This window comes from Anomaloglossus baeobatrachus, chromosome 2, assembly GCF_048569485.1.
Source record: "Anomaloglossus baeobatrachus isolate aAnoBae1 chromosome 2, aAnoBae1.hap1, whole genome shotgun sequence".
In the NCBI taxonomy this organism is placed as follows: Eukaryota; Metazoa; Chordata; class Amphibia; order Anura; family Aromobatidae; genus Anomaloglossus; species Anomaloglossus baeobatrachus.
This window is the reverse complement of record NC_134354.1, coordinates 132,702,925-132,718,181: the sequence shown is the minus strand read 5'-3', so window position 1 is coordinate 132,718,181 and position 15,257 is coordinate 132,702,925. Positions and strand designations below refer to the sequence as shown.

The window sequence follows — 15,257 nt, the reverse complement described above, 5'->3', positions numbered from 1 at the left end:
GTGCCAGTTTAACATCAATAACTTGCAGGTATCTGAAAGTGTTTTCCAAGTTTGATCAGTGTTCTTTTTCATTTATCATTTACATTTTTATTATGTGCTTTACAATAAATTAAATTTATGTAGTGAATAGGATCGTACGGTCTGCTTAATTTATGGGAACCAGGAACATGCACAAATTGTGGATGTGACCGACTGTGTGCAGCTATTTACATGCTGCAATCTAGTCCATAAATTAGAGCAGCCTAGCACATGCTACCTGTTCACACAAACCCAAACCCCAGGTGATAGACTATGTGGTAAGTAGCCCATGTGAACTAACTATTGGTTCATCTGCCGTTTTCCAAGATGTGTGTGACTGTACAATACACTCCCCGACAGACGTTCTGTCGCTTATCCATGTAAATAAAAGCTTATAACCTGACTTTAAATTCATCCATTGGTTTTATAAATTACTCTTAAAAGCTGAAACCCTTCCAAATTTGGTTTAGGTTATGAAAATAAAGTTACTGCAAAGCTGAAATATTTATCATTTAATGAACACAGAAAGGTCAGATTTTGGCAAGACAAAAGTTGTCGCCTTGTCATATAATGCACCCAATCCTGGTTTACATCCTCACTAAATAAATCGCTTAATTAATGGGTGTGTATAAAAAGAAACCCAGTACCCCAGACCTTCACTTGAATTGCAACTTGACCTCTGACAACATTCCAAAAATCCACCCTGCGACCAAAGCCTTGATTATCAAGAGGCTGACGACCAGATGCACTGCAGAGGTGGCTGGCACCTTTAATGTGTCTCAGTGTCAAGTACAAAGAATTAAAAAAAGATTTGAAGCGACTGGAGATGTTTTTGACAAGCCCAGGTCCAGCAGACCCCACAAGACAACTGCTCAGGAGAAAAGTTTGTTGGTTAGAAAATCAAAAGCCAGCCCCTCTTCCAATGCAGCAGAGCTCAAATAGGCCTGGTCACCTCAAGTCCCTGTGTCAACTAGAACAGTTTGTAGGTTTCGGTCTCGAAATGGCCTCCATGGTCGAATCAGTGCCCAGAAGCCAGCACTAAACAAAAGGCAATTAAAAAAAAATGTGTGGCATTTGCCAAGTCCCACAGAGTGCTAAACAGATGAACGCTGGAAAAAGTGGCAGAAGGTGGATTTCTCTGATGAATCTTCAGTTGAATTACACCACAGCCACCACAAATACTGCAGGAGACCTACTTGAGCCCGTATGGATCCAAAATACACCCAGAAAACAGTTAAGTTTGGTAGTGAAAAGATCATGGTCTGGGGTTACATTCAGTATGGCGGTGTGCAAAATATTTGCAAGGTGGAAGGCAATATCAATAGCCTAAAATATCAAGAAGTATTAGCTGCCTCTTACATTCCCAATCATAAAATGGTCAAATTCTGCAGCAGGCTGGTGCTCCATCTCATACATCCATCTCTACAACAAAGTTCCTCCTGGCAAAGAAGATCAAGGTGCTCAAGGACTGGCCAGCCCAGTCACCAGACTTTAACTTCATTGAGCATGTTTGGGGTAGGATGAAAGAGGAAGCTTGGAAGACAAAACCAAAGAATATAGATGAACTCTGGGAGGCATGTAAGACTGCATTCTTTGCTATTCCTGATGACGTCATCAATAAATTGTATGAATCATTGTTGAACCGCATGGATGCAGTCCTTCAAGCTCATGGAAGTTTCACAAAATATTAAATATGGCTTTAATAGCACCACAACTTCATTCACCAATGTTATGCAACATATCTTTGTATTAAAAGTTAGTTATTTGTTTGAATTTCACATTACTTTCTGTGGGCGACAAAACTTTTGTCTTACCAAAATCTGACCTTTCTGTGTTCATTAAAGGATCAATATTTCAGCTTTGCAGCAACTTTATTTTTAGAACCTTAACCAAATTTGGGAGGGTTTAAGCTTTCAAAAGATTAATTTATAAAACCAATGGATGAATTTAAAGTCAGGTTATAAGCTTTTTTTTCTTTTACATCACATGGATAAGCGACAGAACTTCTGTCAGGGCGTGTAAATGCAAATAGGGCTAATTCATGTTTGGATTGTAAGGGAAACTACAGGTGCATCTCAGTAAATTAGAATATCATCAAAAAGTTAATTTCAGTAATTCAATACAAAAAGGGAAACGCATATATTATATAGAGTCATTACACACAGAGTGATCTATTTCAAGTGTTTATTTCTGTTAATGTTGATGATTATGGCTTACAGCCAATGAAAACCCAAAAGTCATTATCTCAGAAATTAGAATATTATATAAGACCAACTGAAAAAAATTATTTTAAACTCAGAAATGTTGGCGCCTACTGAAAAATCTGTGCAGTAAATGCCTCAATACTTGGTCGGGGCTCCTTTTGCATGAATTACTGCATCAATGCGGCGTGGCATGGAGGCGATCAGCCTGTGGCACTGCTGAGGTGTTATGGAAGCCCAGGTTGCTTTGATAGGAGCCTTCAGCTCATCTGCATTGTTGGGTCTGGTGTCTCATCTTCCTCTTGACAATACTCCACAGTTTCTCTATGGGGTTTAGGTCAGGAAAGTTTGCTGGCCAATCAAGCACAGTGATACTGTGGTTATTAAACCAGGTATTGGTACATTTGGTAGTGTGGACAGGTGCCAAATCCTGCTGGAACATGAAATTTCCATCTCATAAAAGCTTGTCGGCAAAGGGAAGAATGAAGTGCTCTAAAATTTCCTGGTGGATGGCTGCACTGACTTTGGTCTTGATAAAACACAGTGGACCTACACCAGCAGATGACATGGCTCCACAAACCACTACTGATTGTGGAAACTTCACACTAGCCCTCAAGCAGCTTGGATTGTGGCCTCTCCATTCTTCCTCCAGACTCTGGGATCTTGATTTCCAAATGAAATGCAAAATTTACTTTCATCTGAAAACAACACCTTAGACCACTGAGCAACAGTCCAGTTATTTTTCTCCTTGGCCCAGGTAGGCTAAGTTTACACTTCCGTTGTTTTCAATCTGTCAGGTCCGTCAGCAACGGATCAGTTGTTTAGATGTCAACTGATGCAACTGATGTGTTTTTCACAGGATTCCTTTCACAGGAATCCTGGGAAAAAACTGATCCGTTGCGTCCGTTACATCCGCTGTGCGTCCGTTTTTTGACGGATCAGTCATGATCAGTTTGTGTTTGGGACAGCCCAGTGGGTGTGCCACACATGCTGGGCATGCTCAGTAGAGCATGACGGAATCCAGCGCTGGATTCCGTCGTAAGATGGATTACGACGGAATCCAGCACCATAGACATACATTGCAAGTGTGATGGATGGCGACGGATTCCTGCGCGGTGCGTTGTTTTCGACGGCCCGAAAAACGTTACATTCTGCGTTGCTCCCCGCCCGGCGGTCAGTCAAAAAAGACGGACCACGACGCAGCGGACGCAACGCAGGGTTATCAGTCGCAATCCGCCACTAATGCAAGTCTATGGGACACAACGGAATCCGCTAAACGGATTCTGTTGTTTACCATAGCAGCGGATTTCGACTGATACATTTTAGCGGAAATGTGAACTTAGCCTAAGACTCTTCTGGCGTTGTCTATTGGTCATGAGTGGCTTGACACAAGGAATACAACAGTTGTTGCACATGTCCTGGATACATGTGTGTGTGGTGGCTGTTGAAGCACTGACTCCAGCAGCAGTCCACTTCTTGTGAATTTCCCACAAATTTTTGAATGGCCTTTTCTTAATAATGCTATCAAAGCTGCGGTTATACTGGTTGCTTGTGCACCTTTTTCTACCACACTTTTTCCTTTCACTCAACTTGCCATTAATAAGCTTGGATACAACACTCTGAACAGCCAGCGTCTTTAGCAATGAGCTTTTATGGCTTATCCTCCTTGTGGAGTGTATCAAGGACTGCCTTCTGGACATCTGTCAAGTAAGCTGTCTTCCCCATTATTGTGTAGCCTACTGAACCAGACTAAGGAACCATTTTAAATGCTTAGGAAGCCTCGGCAGGTGTTTTGTGGTAATAATTCTAATTTTCTGAGATAATGACTTTTGGGTTTTCATTGGCTGTAAGCCATAATCATCAACATTAACAGAAATAAACACTTGAAATAGATCACTGTTTGTAATGACTATAACATATGTGTTTCACTTTTCTATTACTGAAATAAATTTAGCTTTTTGATATTCTAATTTATTGCGATGCACCTGTATAACAACAGTTTGTCTGCATCCACATGACTGTCTCTGCACAAAGGACTTAACACCTACTTTTTCTTATTACAGGAACTCAGAACCATAAGGGGGGATTGATGAGAATAGAGGTGTCACTTGGGACACCTCGGACGGGTGAGTCTGAGCTTCAAAGTGCGGGCAGTTGGTCATCGTAGCTGGATTTCCTAGTTACTACTTGGAGGGGGGCGGCTGGAAACCTACTAATTAAAATGAAAGGTGCTTGTTCCTAAATTAGCCCACGGGCCAGTCACAGACCAGCAGTTGTAATATTATAATCTAGGCCGTCCTGGAAACATGAGCCCAAAACCAGGCTTATAAAAAGCTACGTTGCACAAAAGAAAGTTCTTCACATGTGGGAGCCCTGCCTATGCTGGTTGTGATCTATAATGCATTTCGTCCCCCATGGATACAGAGGATAAATGTTCCAGTCTAAAGTTAGGTATTTCAGTTATTTCTCTCTTTATATTTTATAACTGTTTTGCATATCACTTGTGTGTCATTTTTATCATTTATACCTTTTAATTGTAAGCATTGTATTTTTTTTATATTAAAGTGTAAAACTTTAAAACGCTTGATCCTTCTATGCGCTAAATAATCCATAGCTTTACAGAGTGTGTGTGACCCTTTTGATTGTAAGGCCTTGTTCACACACAGCGTTTTTGGTGCAGAAATTTCTTGAGAAAATGGTTGTAACCTTTCTGCAGACATTCCCCAGCAAAACCTATGGACAAAAAAAAAAAAGCTGTGCGCACACTGCGTTTTTTTCCTCAACATTTTTTCTTGAGAAAAAGAATGAGCATGTCACTACTTTTCTGCAGGTACCTGCGTTTTTTGCCATAGATAATGGTAAAAAAAATGCAGGGACCAACCTGTGGGAAAAAAAATGCATCAAAAACGCATTACCGCGTTTTTGATGCATTTTTTTACGCAGGTTGGTCTCTGCGTTTTTGTACCATTACATTTACCACACGCATGGGTTTTTTGCTGCATTATTTGAGCGCAAGTGCGCTAATCTTTCAGACTCAAGAACTTTATGGAGAAAAATCCTTTTTCTAGTGTGCACAGGGCCTTATACAGCACTATATTTCAGGGACTCCTCACCCTGTGTGTTGAGTGGTTTCAGCATGTGTGTTGAGGTGTGTAGACTGTCAGGGTGTGATTTAGGTTCACTTTACAGCCTATAACAGAGTAAAGGGCACGTTACACTGTGAGATATCGGTACAGATATCGCCAGCGTGGGTACCCGCCCCCATCGGCTGTGCGACATGGGCAAATCGCTGCCCGTGGCGCACAACATTGCCCAGACCCGTCACACTACTTACCTGCCTAGCGATGTCGCTGTGACCGGTGAACCGCCTCCTTTCTAAGGGGGCGGTCTGTGCGGCGTCACAGGGACGTCACTAAGCGGCCGCCCAATAGAAGCGGAGGGGCGGAGATGAGCGGGACGATCCCGCCCACCTCCTCCCTTCCGCATTGCGGGCAGCCGCAGGTAAGGAGAGGTTCCTCGTTCCTGCAGTGTCACACGGAGCGATGTGTGCTGCCGCAGGAACAAGGAACTAAATCGTTACTGCAGCAGCAACGATAATCGAGAATGGACCCCCATGTCACCGATGAGCGATTTTGCACGTTTTAGCAACGATGCAAAATCGCTCATAGGTGTCACACGCAACAACATCGCTAAAGCGGCCGGATGTGCGTCACAAATTCTGCGACCCCAACGAGATCGCTTTAGCAATGTCGTAGCATGTAAAGCGGCCTTATGAGTGCTGGATAGTGATGGGTAAACCCGAACTGTAAAAGGGAACTCAGTGTTACTATTCGGGTTCGGCCACACAGATGAAAAAAAAAACAAAACCTAAATAAAAAACAAACAAAAAACCCACGGGTTGCAAAACTGGGATTAAAGCAGAACAATTATAGTAGCAGTCTCCGCCTGGCTGTCACACTGCTTCGGGGTCTGCGCATTAACCCTTATAAGTACTCACTGCCCACCCTTTGTGACAGTCTGTGATTGATTGGCCTCACACTAGCTGTCTGGCTCCCGAAGTGGAGTGTAAAAGTATATAATTGGAAAAAATGGTGTAGGGTCCCCTGTATTTTGCTACCCAGCACAGATAAAGCATACAGCTGTAGGCTGCAGCCCCCATCTGTGTATCAAAATACGAGCGACCCCATGCAGCTTTTTTTAATTATTTAAATAAAAAATAATAACGGCATGCGCCTCCGCCCTAATTTTGATACTCAGCCAAGATTAAGCAGACAGCTGGGGGCTGGTATTCTCGGGCTGGGGAGGCCATTATAAGATGCGCCAGTCCTGGCACTTTACCCAGCGCATCCCGATTGCCCTGGAGTTGTGGCAATCGGGATAATATAAAGGAGTTAATGATAGCTGTAATTTATAAAAAAAAAACAAAAAAAAAAACAAAAACACAACGCACAGTTGTAATCACTGATCACTCTGGCCGCAGATGTGAGAGCGATGACATCAGTGATATCACCTGAGATCACAGCTGGCGGTTTACACCGTACCTCAGGTGAACACAATGAACTCACCTCAGGTGAACTCAAGGCTATGTGCACATGATGAGTATTTGGTTGCAGAAAATCTACATCTCATGGAAGAAAAACGCACTCAAAGAATGTGCGGTTTTGACGCGTTTTTAGTGCCAGGAGATACAACCAAATACTCAATGTGGGCACAAAGCCTAAGCTGGTAATCCAGCATTGAGTTCATCTGAGGTGAGATGAGGTTACTGAGTTTATTGAGGTCACAGCTGGGGTACCGTGGAATTGCTAGCTGTGACCTCAGGTGAACTCACAGACATCACCACTCAACTGCAGCTCCATCAGTGTGTCTGACACCGCAGTGATCGGTCATGTATTATAATGTGGCCATGTACTGCGACCTCAGGATGTAGCAGAGTCAGGATCGCTGTGGGATGTCACTTCTGTAGATTATGCTGGACCTACAGGGGTGTTTTGGGGGTTAAGAAATTGGAGAAAAAGGGTGTCTTTTTAAATAAAGGATTTTTCTCTTCGTTTTGTGTTTATTGACTTTAACTTACATGATTAGTAATAAACTTGGGCTTCATGACAGCTGTAATTTTTGACAAATCCCAGCTGTCATTAATCTCCTACATAACCCCATCTAATGGATGCGCCAATTCTTGAGTGGCTGCGGGCTGTATTTTTAGGCTAAGAAGGGCCCAATAACCATGGGCCTCTCCAGCCTTTGAATACCAGCTTCCATCAGTTTGCTTTATCTTGGCTGGTTAACAAATATGTTGGGGGGGGGGGGGTGAACTGCACGCTGGTGTTTTAAATGATTTATTTAAAAATAAATAAATAAAAATGCCGCATGGTACCCCTCATATTTTGGTACACAGCCAATATAATGCACACAGCTAGGGGGTTGCAGCCTCCATCTGTCTGCTTTATCTGCTCTGGGTATCAAAATATAGGGCACCCTGCGCCATTTTTTCCAGTTTATTTTTTACACTCCACTTCAGGAACCATACAGCTAGTGTGAGGGCAACCAATCACAGACGCTGGCAGTCTGACTACATCCAACCACAGGTGCTGTTTACTCGGGGGGGGGGGCAGTGACTATTCATAAGGGTTAATGAGTGCAGCCAGACCCACCAAACCTGAATATCTGCTGGTTCCCCTATCTCTAGTGCTGGATTGGGTGAGGGGAGATAAATTAATCCTGGCATGCGCATCCCATGTCTTTTGGTGAGAAGTGGATACTTAACATGGATTTGCTGGCACATCCATGGCAGATTGCCAGGCTTGGATATCAGCTGCAGTTTTTCCAATATTTTCCTGTTGCACTTGACAGGTAAATCCTAGGGGTGTAAATACGGTAGTTGAATATTTTTGCAGAGGGGAGATTAATTTTTCATAGACAAGGCAATTGTGACGCTACGTCTGGTACCTCTGGAGTATACGGCTGGGAATGCTGGGTGACATAGGTGTGACCAGTGATGCGGCCATTATTGCTAGGTGATGCCTCATATAAGTGAATGGTGGCCCTGCCAGCAAGTCACAAATAACCCATCCCAGCACTTCTCCTGCAGACAATCCCTCCAGGGATGCAATGACTCCAGCTGACACACAACTAAGTGCTGACAACCTCATGTCACAACTCGTGCAGTGCTGAGATGCAGCCATATTGGTTGTCACCCAGCTGCACATATACTTATACATGGAATGTCAACTTGTCAGAAGAAAAGCACCCACTTTTAAGAAATTGTGGTAACTGAGGCGCTCCGCTTTTTAGCCTCACCTCACTCCAGTAGAACCAATGCAGCGGGGAAACAGTAACTGCGCATGTCATTTTATAGCGACCTTTGACTCCGTACAAGCACGATGGCTGCCGCGTTCACACACGTATGACAGTCCGTACAGTGACGTCTGCTGCTTGTGCCGTACAGCGCGGAAGTGTTCTCCTTTGGTTTGGCCCAGCGCGCTCGCCGTCGTCGCACTCTTCGATTCTTGTTTTGATTCCTGGCGGTCGCTGGGAAGATGGCGGCGACGTTAGAGAGGGTCAGGATTTCTGCCTCCGAATTACGGGAGCTGCTTGCAGCCAGCGACGGCCCTGTAGCCCGAGGTACGTTGGGACCGATAGTGGTGGTTACTTTTCAGTTGGCGAGTGGTGTGGTCCTCATAGCGGAAGACTGCACAACACGCCCCCTCGGTCAGTGCAACTTCTCCAGTGTGTGCTGTGCTCGCTGGGCAGGGAAACAGTCAGTATGTTACACTGCAGCCTGAGGCACAGTGAATATACCTGCCCTGCAGAGGGCGCCAGAGTGCGCCGCCTCATTGTTCATTGTGGACAGAACCGCTCTGTGCTCACTGCCAGTGCCTAAGATGTTTTTTTTTTTTTTTCTTCTTCTTTCAACCAGCTTTATTTAACCAGTACAAGTTCATACCCTTCTCTTGTTCATGACTAGGCACATTTTTCCATACTTGAGTTTTAACCCCTTCAGTACATGGCAATGTTTTGTTTCTGCTCTTGTTTTTTTTCTTCCTTTCTTCCAAAAGTCATCACTTTTTTTTTTTTTTTTTTTTTTTTTTTGTGGGACAATTAGTAGTTGTGACTGATACCATTCATTGTACCATATAGTGCGCAGGAAAATAAATCCAGATGCGGTGAAATTGCAAAAAAAAATGTACTTTAGCCGTTGGTTTTGGTGTTATTTCTGGCGTTCATTGTTTGGTATTATTATTATTATTATTATTATTATTATTATTATTATTATTTATTATTATAGCGCCATTTATTCCATGGCGCTTTACAAGTGAAAGAGGGTATACGTACAACAATCATTAACAGTACAAGACAGACTGGTATAGGAGGAGAGAGGACCCTGCCCGCGAGGGCTCACAGTCTACAGGGAATGGGTGATGGTACAATAGGTGAGGACAGAGCTGGTTGAGCAGTGGTGTAGTGGACTGAGGGCTATTGTAGGTTGTAGGCTTGTTGGAAGAGGTGGGTCTTGAGGTTCCTCTTGAAGCTTTCCACGGTAGTGGAGAGTCTGATGTGCTGAGGTAGAGCGTTCCAGAGTATGGGGGATGCACGGGAGAAATCTTGTACACGATTGTGGGAAGAGGAGATAAGAGAGGAGCAGAGAAGGAGATCTTGTGAGGATCTAAGGTTGCGTGCAGGTAGGTACTGGTAGACTAGGTCACAGATGTAGGGAGGAGACAGGTTGTGCATGGCTTTGTATGTCATGGTTAATGTTTTGAACTGGAATCGTTGGGTGATGGGAAGCCAGTGAAGGGATTGGCAGAGTGGCGAGGCTGGGGAGTAGCGAGGGGAGAGGTGGATTAAGCGGGCTGCAGAGTTTAGGATAGATTGGAGGGGTGCAAGAGTGTTGGAAGGGAGGCCAGAGAGCAGGAGGTTGCAGTAGTCGAGGCGGGAGATGATGAGGGCATGCACTAATGTTTTAAATGGTATAAATATCCAGCCCGTCTGATTCTCCAGGGCTTTACGATTTTGCTGATACTAAACTTGAAATAAAATTTAGATGTTATTAAAAAAAAAAAGTTTGTGCCGCCATTTTCGAAGACTTGTAATGGGTTAATTCTTCATTAGTGGAGCTGCGTGATGATTTTCTGCCCATTGAGCTTACATCTTTGTTGATATAGTCCTGGGGGAGATACGACATAATCATTTTTCAGTCCCCCTACTTGACTTAAACCTATGATCATCTGATTACGGATTCTATATACTGCTGTACCAAACACTGCCATATATAGTGTAAATTAAGGGCTCCGATGAAGTATGGCTGAGCTTCACAGGAAACCCAGTGTAGCAACTGTGGGGCCTTCAGTCAGCCCCCAGCTTCCATGGTAGCCCATTGGTATCACACAATCGTGTCTGGGGCTATTGGAAGCCAGGTGTCACAAACCACCGGGGGGGTCACTCAGAAATCCCCCGCGCTGGCTACCAGTACGTCACAATCGGGGGGTAACAAGTGGGGGTCACCCCTCCTTTATACCTCCCGACCGACAGACAGAGCACGTGACGCGCTCTCTAGCGCCCCTCTTATAGTCAGGCCAATTATGGAATTGCCCGACAATAAGCACGGAGGCCGCTATACTACTTATGCCAATTATTGAAGGGTCCCCGGTGAGAGTAAGGTATATATTCCCCCGACCTCCGCGGGCGGAATATATAAACTCTCCCCGAATCTCACTGGCCTCCCCACAATAATCCTTGGCACAACTCGCTGCCACCAACCGATTTACGGTAACTATTAGCCGAACACACAGACGTGGGATTCAAGATCGAGATAACAGAACAGCCCAAGATTAATTATATAATTTAATCAGCCTAAAGCACACTAGAAACTACAATATATACAATAGGGAATCTACAGAATATACATATGTCAGAGTACAGTTACAGATAAAGCATGGGTTACAAACAGGTATACAATTACATCAGTTACCTTGTGTGTCTGGCCACAGGGGGGCGCTGTAGACCAGGTTTCCAGGAACTCCCTCACAGGTCTTTCCCAACCAGGCCCCCGAGCAGAAGAACACTGGAAAATGGCCGAAGTAGGGTTATCAACCTGGGCAAATCCAGGTCCCCTCCTACCTTAGTGACCTCACAGGGAGCACTGCTCCACCCCTGGCTGGAGTTATGGACAAATTCACAACATGGAATATGGGCCATAACTTTGCCTGGGAGCGTCGTAGGCGGACGCCAATGCTCTCATTGTGACAGTTATGAATTTAGCTACAGAACGAGGGGACTCATGACCTGTCTACGAGTTCCCATATGGCTGATATCACGCCTGGGGTATTTCCCAAGCTCCCCCTTCCATAAAAAAGGTGTGCCAGCATCGTCCGCCTGCGCAAACACCATTTTTATGGTTGCCATATTTATCGGAGATATGGCTTGCGAGATATGAACCATTTTTTACTGGAGTCGTTCTGTCTGGCTACTTCCAAGCCTTGCTAATGAGATACAACTCTTGTTACAGGGTGACGGCAGGGAGTCATCCTGGGTCCATTGTCCTCACATCATCTCATCTCCATATCAGAGGAGATGGCTGTTGGAGGTGTAAGTGGGATGTGACACCTTCACAGATGCTGGACATTTGAGCACAAGAAGGGAGGGGGGCACTGCCAGGGAGTGATGAGAGCAATTATGACTTCTAGTCATAATTCCTCTTCATATCCCAGGATTTACCTCACACCTCCCCCCTTTTGAGGGCGCTAGGGGGCAGCACACTCCGGTGTTCCCCCGTGCGCCCGTCCGCGACCTCTCCTTGTCGGGACAGCCCGTCTGCGTTACCGTGGTCACGGCCCCTTTTGTGGCGAATGGTGAAGTCGTATTGCTGGAGCGCAAGGCTCCATCGCAACAATCGCCCATTCGTCCCAGAGACGGTGTGCAACCAGCTGAGGGGATTGTGGTCCGTCTCCACGATGAAGTGGCGCCCGTATAGATAGGGTTGCAGACGCTGCAGGGCCCACACTATGGCCAGGCACTCCTTCTCCATTGTAGAATAGGCCACTTCCCTTGGTAACAGCTTCCTGCTCAGGTACAAGACTGGGTGCTCTTGGCTCGCAGAGTCCACCTGGCTGAGCACCGCACCGAGGCCGAAGTCACTGGCGTCGGTCTGTACTACAAACGGCCGCGTGAAGTCGGCTGCCTGTAGCACGGGCGGGCTGGACAGGGCGTCCTTTAGGGCCTGGAAGGCTGTCTCGCAGTCCATTGTCCAATCGACTGCAGAGGGCAGCTTCTTCTTGGTGAGGTCCGTCAAGGGCTTGGCCAGGCTACTATAGCGTGGAACAAACCTCCTATAGTACCCAGCGGTCCCCAAGAAGGACATCACCTGCTTCTTGGTCCTGGGGGTGGGCCAGGATGCGATGGCCTCCACTTTCTCAGGCTCGGGCTTCAGCGTTCCCCCACCTACCCGGTGACCGAGGTACTGGACCTCGCTCATGGCCAGCTGACACTTTCCCGGCTTGATGGTCAAACCTGCCCGGTGGATCCGCCTGAGCACCTGTGCTAGATGCTCTAGGTGGTCCTCCCAGGTGGGACTGAAGACGGCAATGTCATCCAGGTACGCGGCCGCGTACCCTTCAAGTCCCTTGAGCAGGGTGTTGACCATCCGCTGGAAAGTGGCAGGGGCATTCCTCATCCCGAATGGCATCACCGTGGACTCGTACAGTCCAAATGGGGTAATAAAGGCAGAGCGTTCCCTGGCCTTGCGAGTCAGGGGGATCTGCCAATATCCCCGGCTCAGATCCATGATGGTCAGGTACTGAGCCCCGGCCAACTGATCGAGCAGGTCATCGATGCGTGGCATTGGGTACGCATCGGCGACCGTGACCGCATTGAGCCCCCTGTAGTCCACGCAGAACCGCGTGGTTCGGTCCTTCTTAGGGACGAGGACTACAGGCGAGGCCCAAGCGCTGTTGAATGCCTGGATCACCCCCAGCTTCAGCATCTCGTCAATCTCCTGGCGCATGTGTTGCTGCACCTCCAGGGAGACCCGATATGCTGAACGCCGGATCGGGGGATGATCCCCAGTGTCCACGTGATGGACAGCCAAGTCAGTCCTTCCGGGCTGGTTGGTAAACAACCCCCGGAAGGGGTGTAGGGTGGCCCACAGCTGGGACCGTTGGTCCTCCAAGAGCTGGTGGCCAACCTCCACATCCTCAATGGATCCGCCGGCCCTAACCTGGGCTAGCATATCCAAGAGGGTTTCCGCTTCTCCCTCCTCGGGCAGGTTGCACACGGGGAGCGCACATGCCTCCCGCTCATGATGTGCCTTCATCATGTTCACATGGAAGGGCTTCCGCCTTCCACGGGCAGGGTCCAGGGTGACCAGGTACGTCACAGGGTTGAGCTGCTGGTACACGAGGTATGGGCCTTCCCAGGCTGCCTGAAGCTTGTCCTGTGGTACGGGGACCAGTACCCACACCTCTTGACCCACTTGGTAGGTCCTCTCACAAGCGTTCTGGTCGTACCAACGCTTCTGATCGGCCTGGGCTTGAGCCATATTGTCGTGTACCAGTTGCGTCAAGGCCTGCATTTTGTCCCGGAAGCGCATGACATACTCGATAACCGACACTCCAGGGGTGGCCAAATCCCCTTCCCAAGCCTCTTTCACCAGAGCCAGGGGGCCCCGCACACGTCGCCCGTACAGGAGCTCAAACGGTGAGAATCCTGTTGAGGCCTGTGGAACCTCCCGGTAAGCAAATAACAGGTGTGGGAGATACCGCTCCCAGTCACGCCCATGGGAGTCGACCAACATCTTAAGCATCTGCTTTAAGGTGCCATTGAACCGCTCGCACAGGCCATTAGTCTGTGGATGGTACGGGCTGGCCACCAGATGTCGCACCTGGACTTGCTTACAGAGGGCCTCCATCAGCTGGGACATGAATTGGGTCCCCCGGTCAGTGAGCATTTCCTGGGGAAAACCCACTCGGGAGAAAATCTCCAGCAATGCGGTGGCCACCTTGTCAGCCCGAATGGACGACAAGGCCACTGCTTCTGGGTACCGGGTGGCATAGTCCACTACCGTCAGTATGAAGCGTTTCCCGGAGCTGCTGGGGATGGCCAGCGGGCCGACCAGATCCACAGCCACCCTCCTGAAAGGCTCATCGATGATTGGCAGAGATACCAGTGGGGCTTTGGGGTGTGGCCCCGCCTTCCCCACTCTCTGACAGGTTTCACACGAACGGCAGTAGGCAGCCACATCGGCCCCCATTTTTGGCCAGTAGAAATGCTGGTTTAACCTGGCCTTGGTCTTAGCGATCCCTAGGTGTCCGGCCATCGGAATCTCATGTGCGATCCGCAACAACTCCGTCCGGAACGGATAGGGTACCACTAACTGTCGGTCCCTGGGCCACGCCTCCGGTGAACCCTGCTGGACCGTGGCCCGGTACAGCCGTCCTTGGTCCCAGACCACTCGCTCCGGGTCCGAGTCCGAGGGAGGCTGTGCCGCCTGCTCCTTAAGAGCTTTCAGGCTGTCGTCAGCTTCTAACGCTGCCTGAAACCCCTGACTAGATGTGGCCAGAATCGACGAGACTGTCACATCTTCAGTCAGTACCCCGGGACCTGTGTCCTGGCCTCCACCTGACTCGGCTGCCACTTGGTCAGAAGGGGAAGAGCTATCGGACCTCCGGGAGGCCCCTTGGCTTCCAGCACTCCCACTGCGGGTGACAGCGGCCACAGCCGCTGCGACCGTGGGTCGTGCCTGCTCCTCCTCCGTTCCTGACCAAGTCGCCGGTTCAGGCAGACCTACCTGGCTTCCTGACACCCCGGTTGTGGGGGAACCATGCACCGAGATCTTACCTGGGAGCACTTCCGCTCCTGGACCGGCCCCAATCTCACCTGCCTGTTCCCCTCCTGCAGCAACAGAACCCCGCTGTGAAATCTCTGGGGACCCCACATTTGCTGTGGTAGCCCCCACCCCACACACTGGTCCTCCCCCTGCAGCACCCTGCTCTCTGCTTATCCCTGCAGAGGGCAACAGATCCCAGCTCACAGGCTGATTAC

At 47.9% G+C, this 15,257-nt stretch overlaps 2 protein-coding genes across 3 annotated transcripts in view; one reads left to right on the top strand and one right to left on the bottom strand.

The window, feature by feature from the left end:
* SRR (serine racemase) overlaps window positions 1-9,067 on the bottom strand; it is an 81,640-nt gene extending 72,573 nt beyond the window's left edge. Inside the window, exon 1 of one of the 2 annotated variants that reach the window (XM_075335346.1) lies at window positions 8,520-9,067. The gene's annotated coding sequence lies outside the window, so the exon portion shown is untranslated. Of the gene's footprint in view, window positions 1-8,473 lie in introns of both variants that reach the window. The other variant, XM_075335347.1, reaches the window with a different exon arrangement.
* Window positions 8,702-15,257, top strand: part of SMG6 (SMG6 nonsense mediated mRNA decay factor) — a 420,134-nt gene continuing 413,578 nt past the window's right edge. The window contains exon 1 of the mRNA XM_075335342.1: window positions 8,702-8,843. Coding sequence (XP_075191457.1) covers window positions 8,759-8,843 — 85 coding nt within the window. The 5' untranslated portion in view covers window positions 8,702-8,758. The remainder of the gene's footprint in view (window positions 8,844-15,257) is intronic.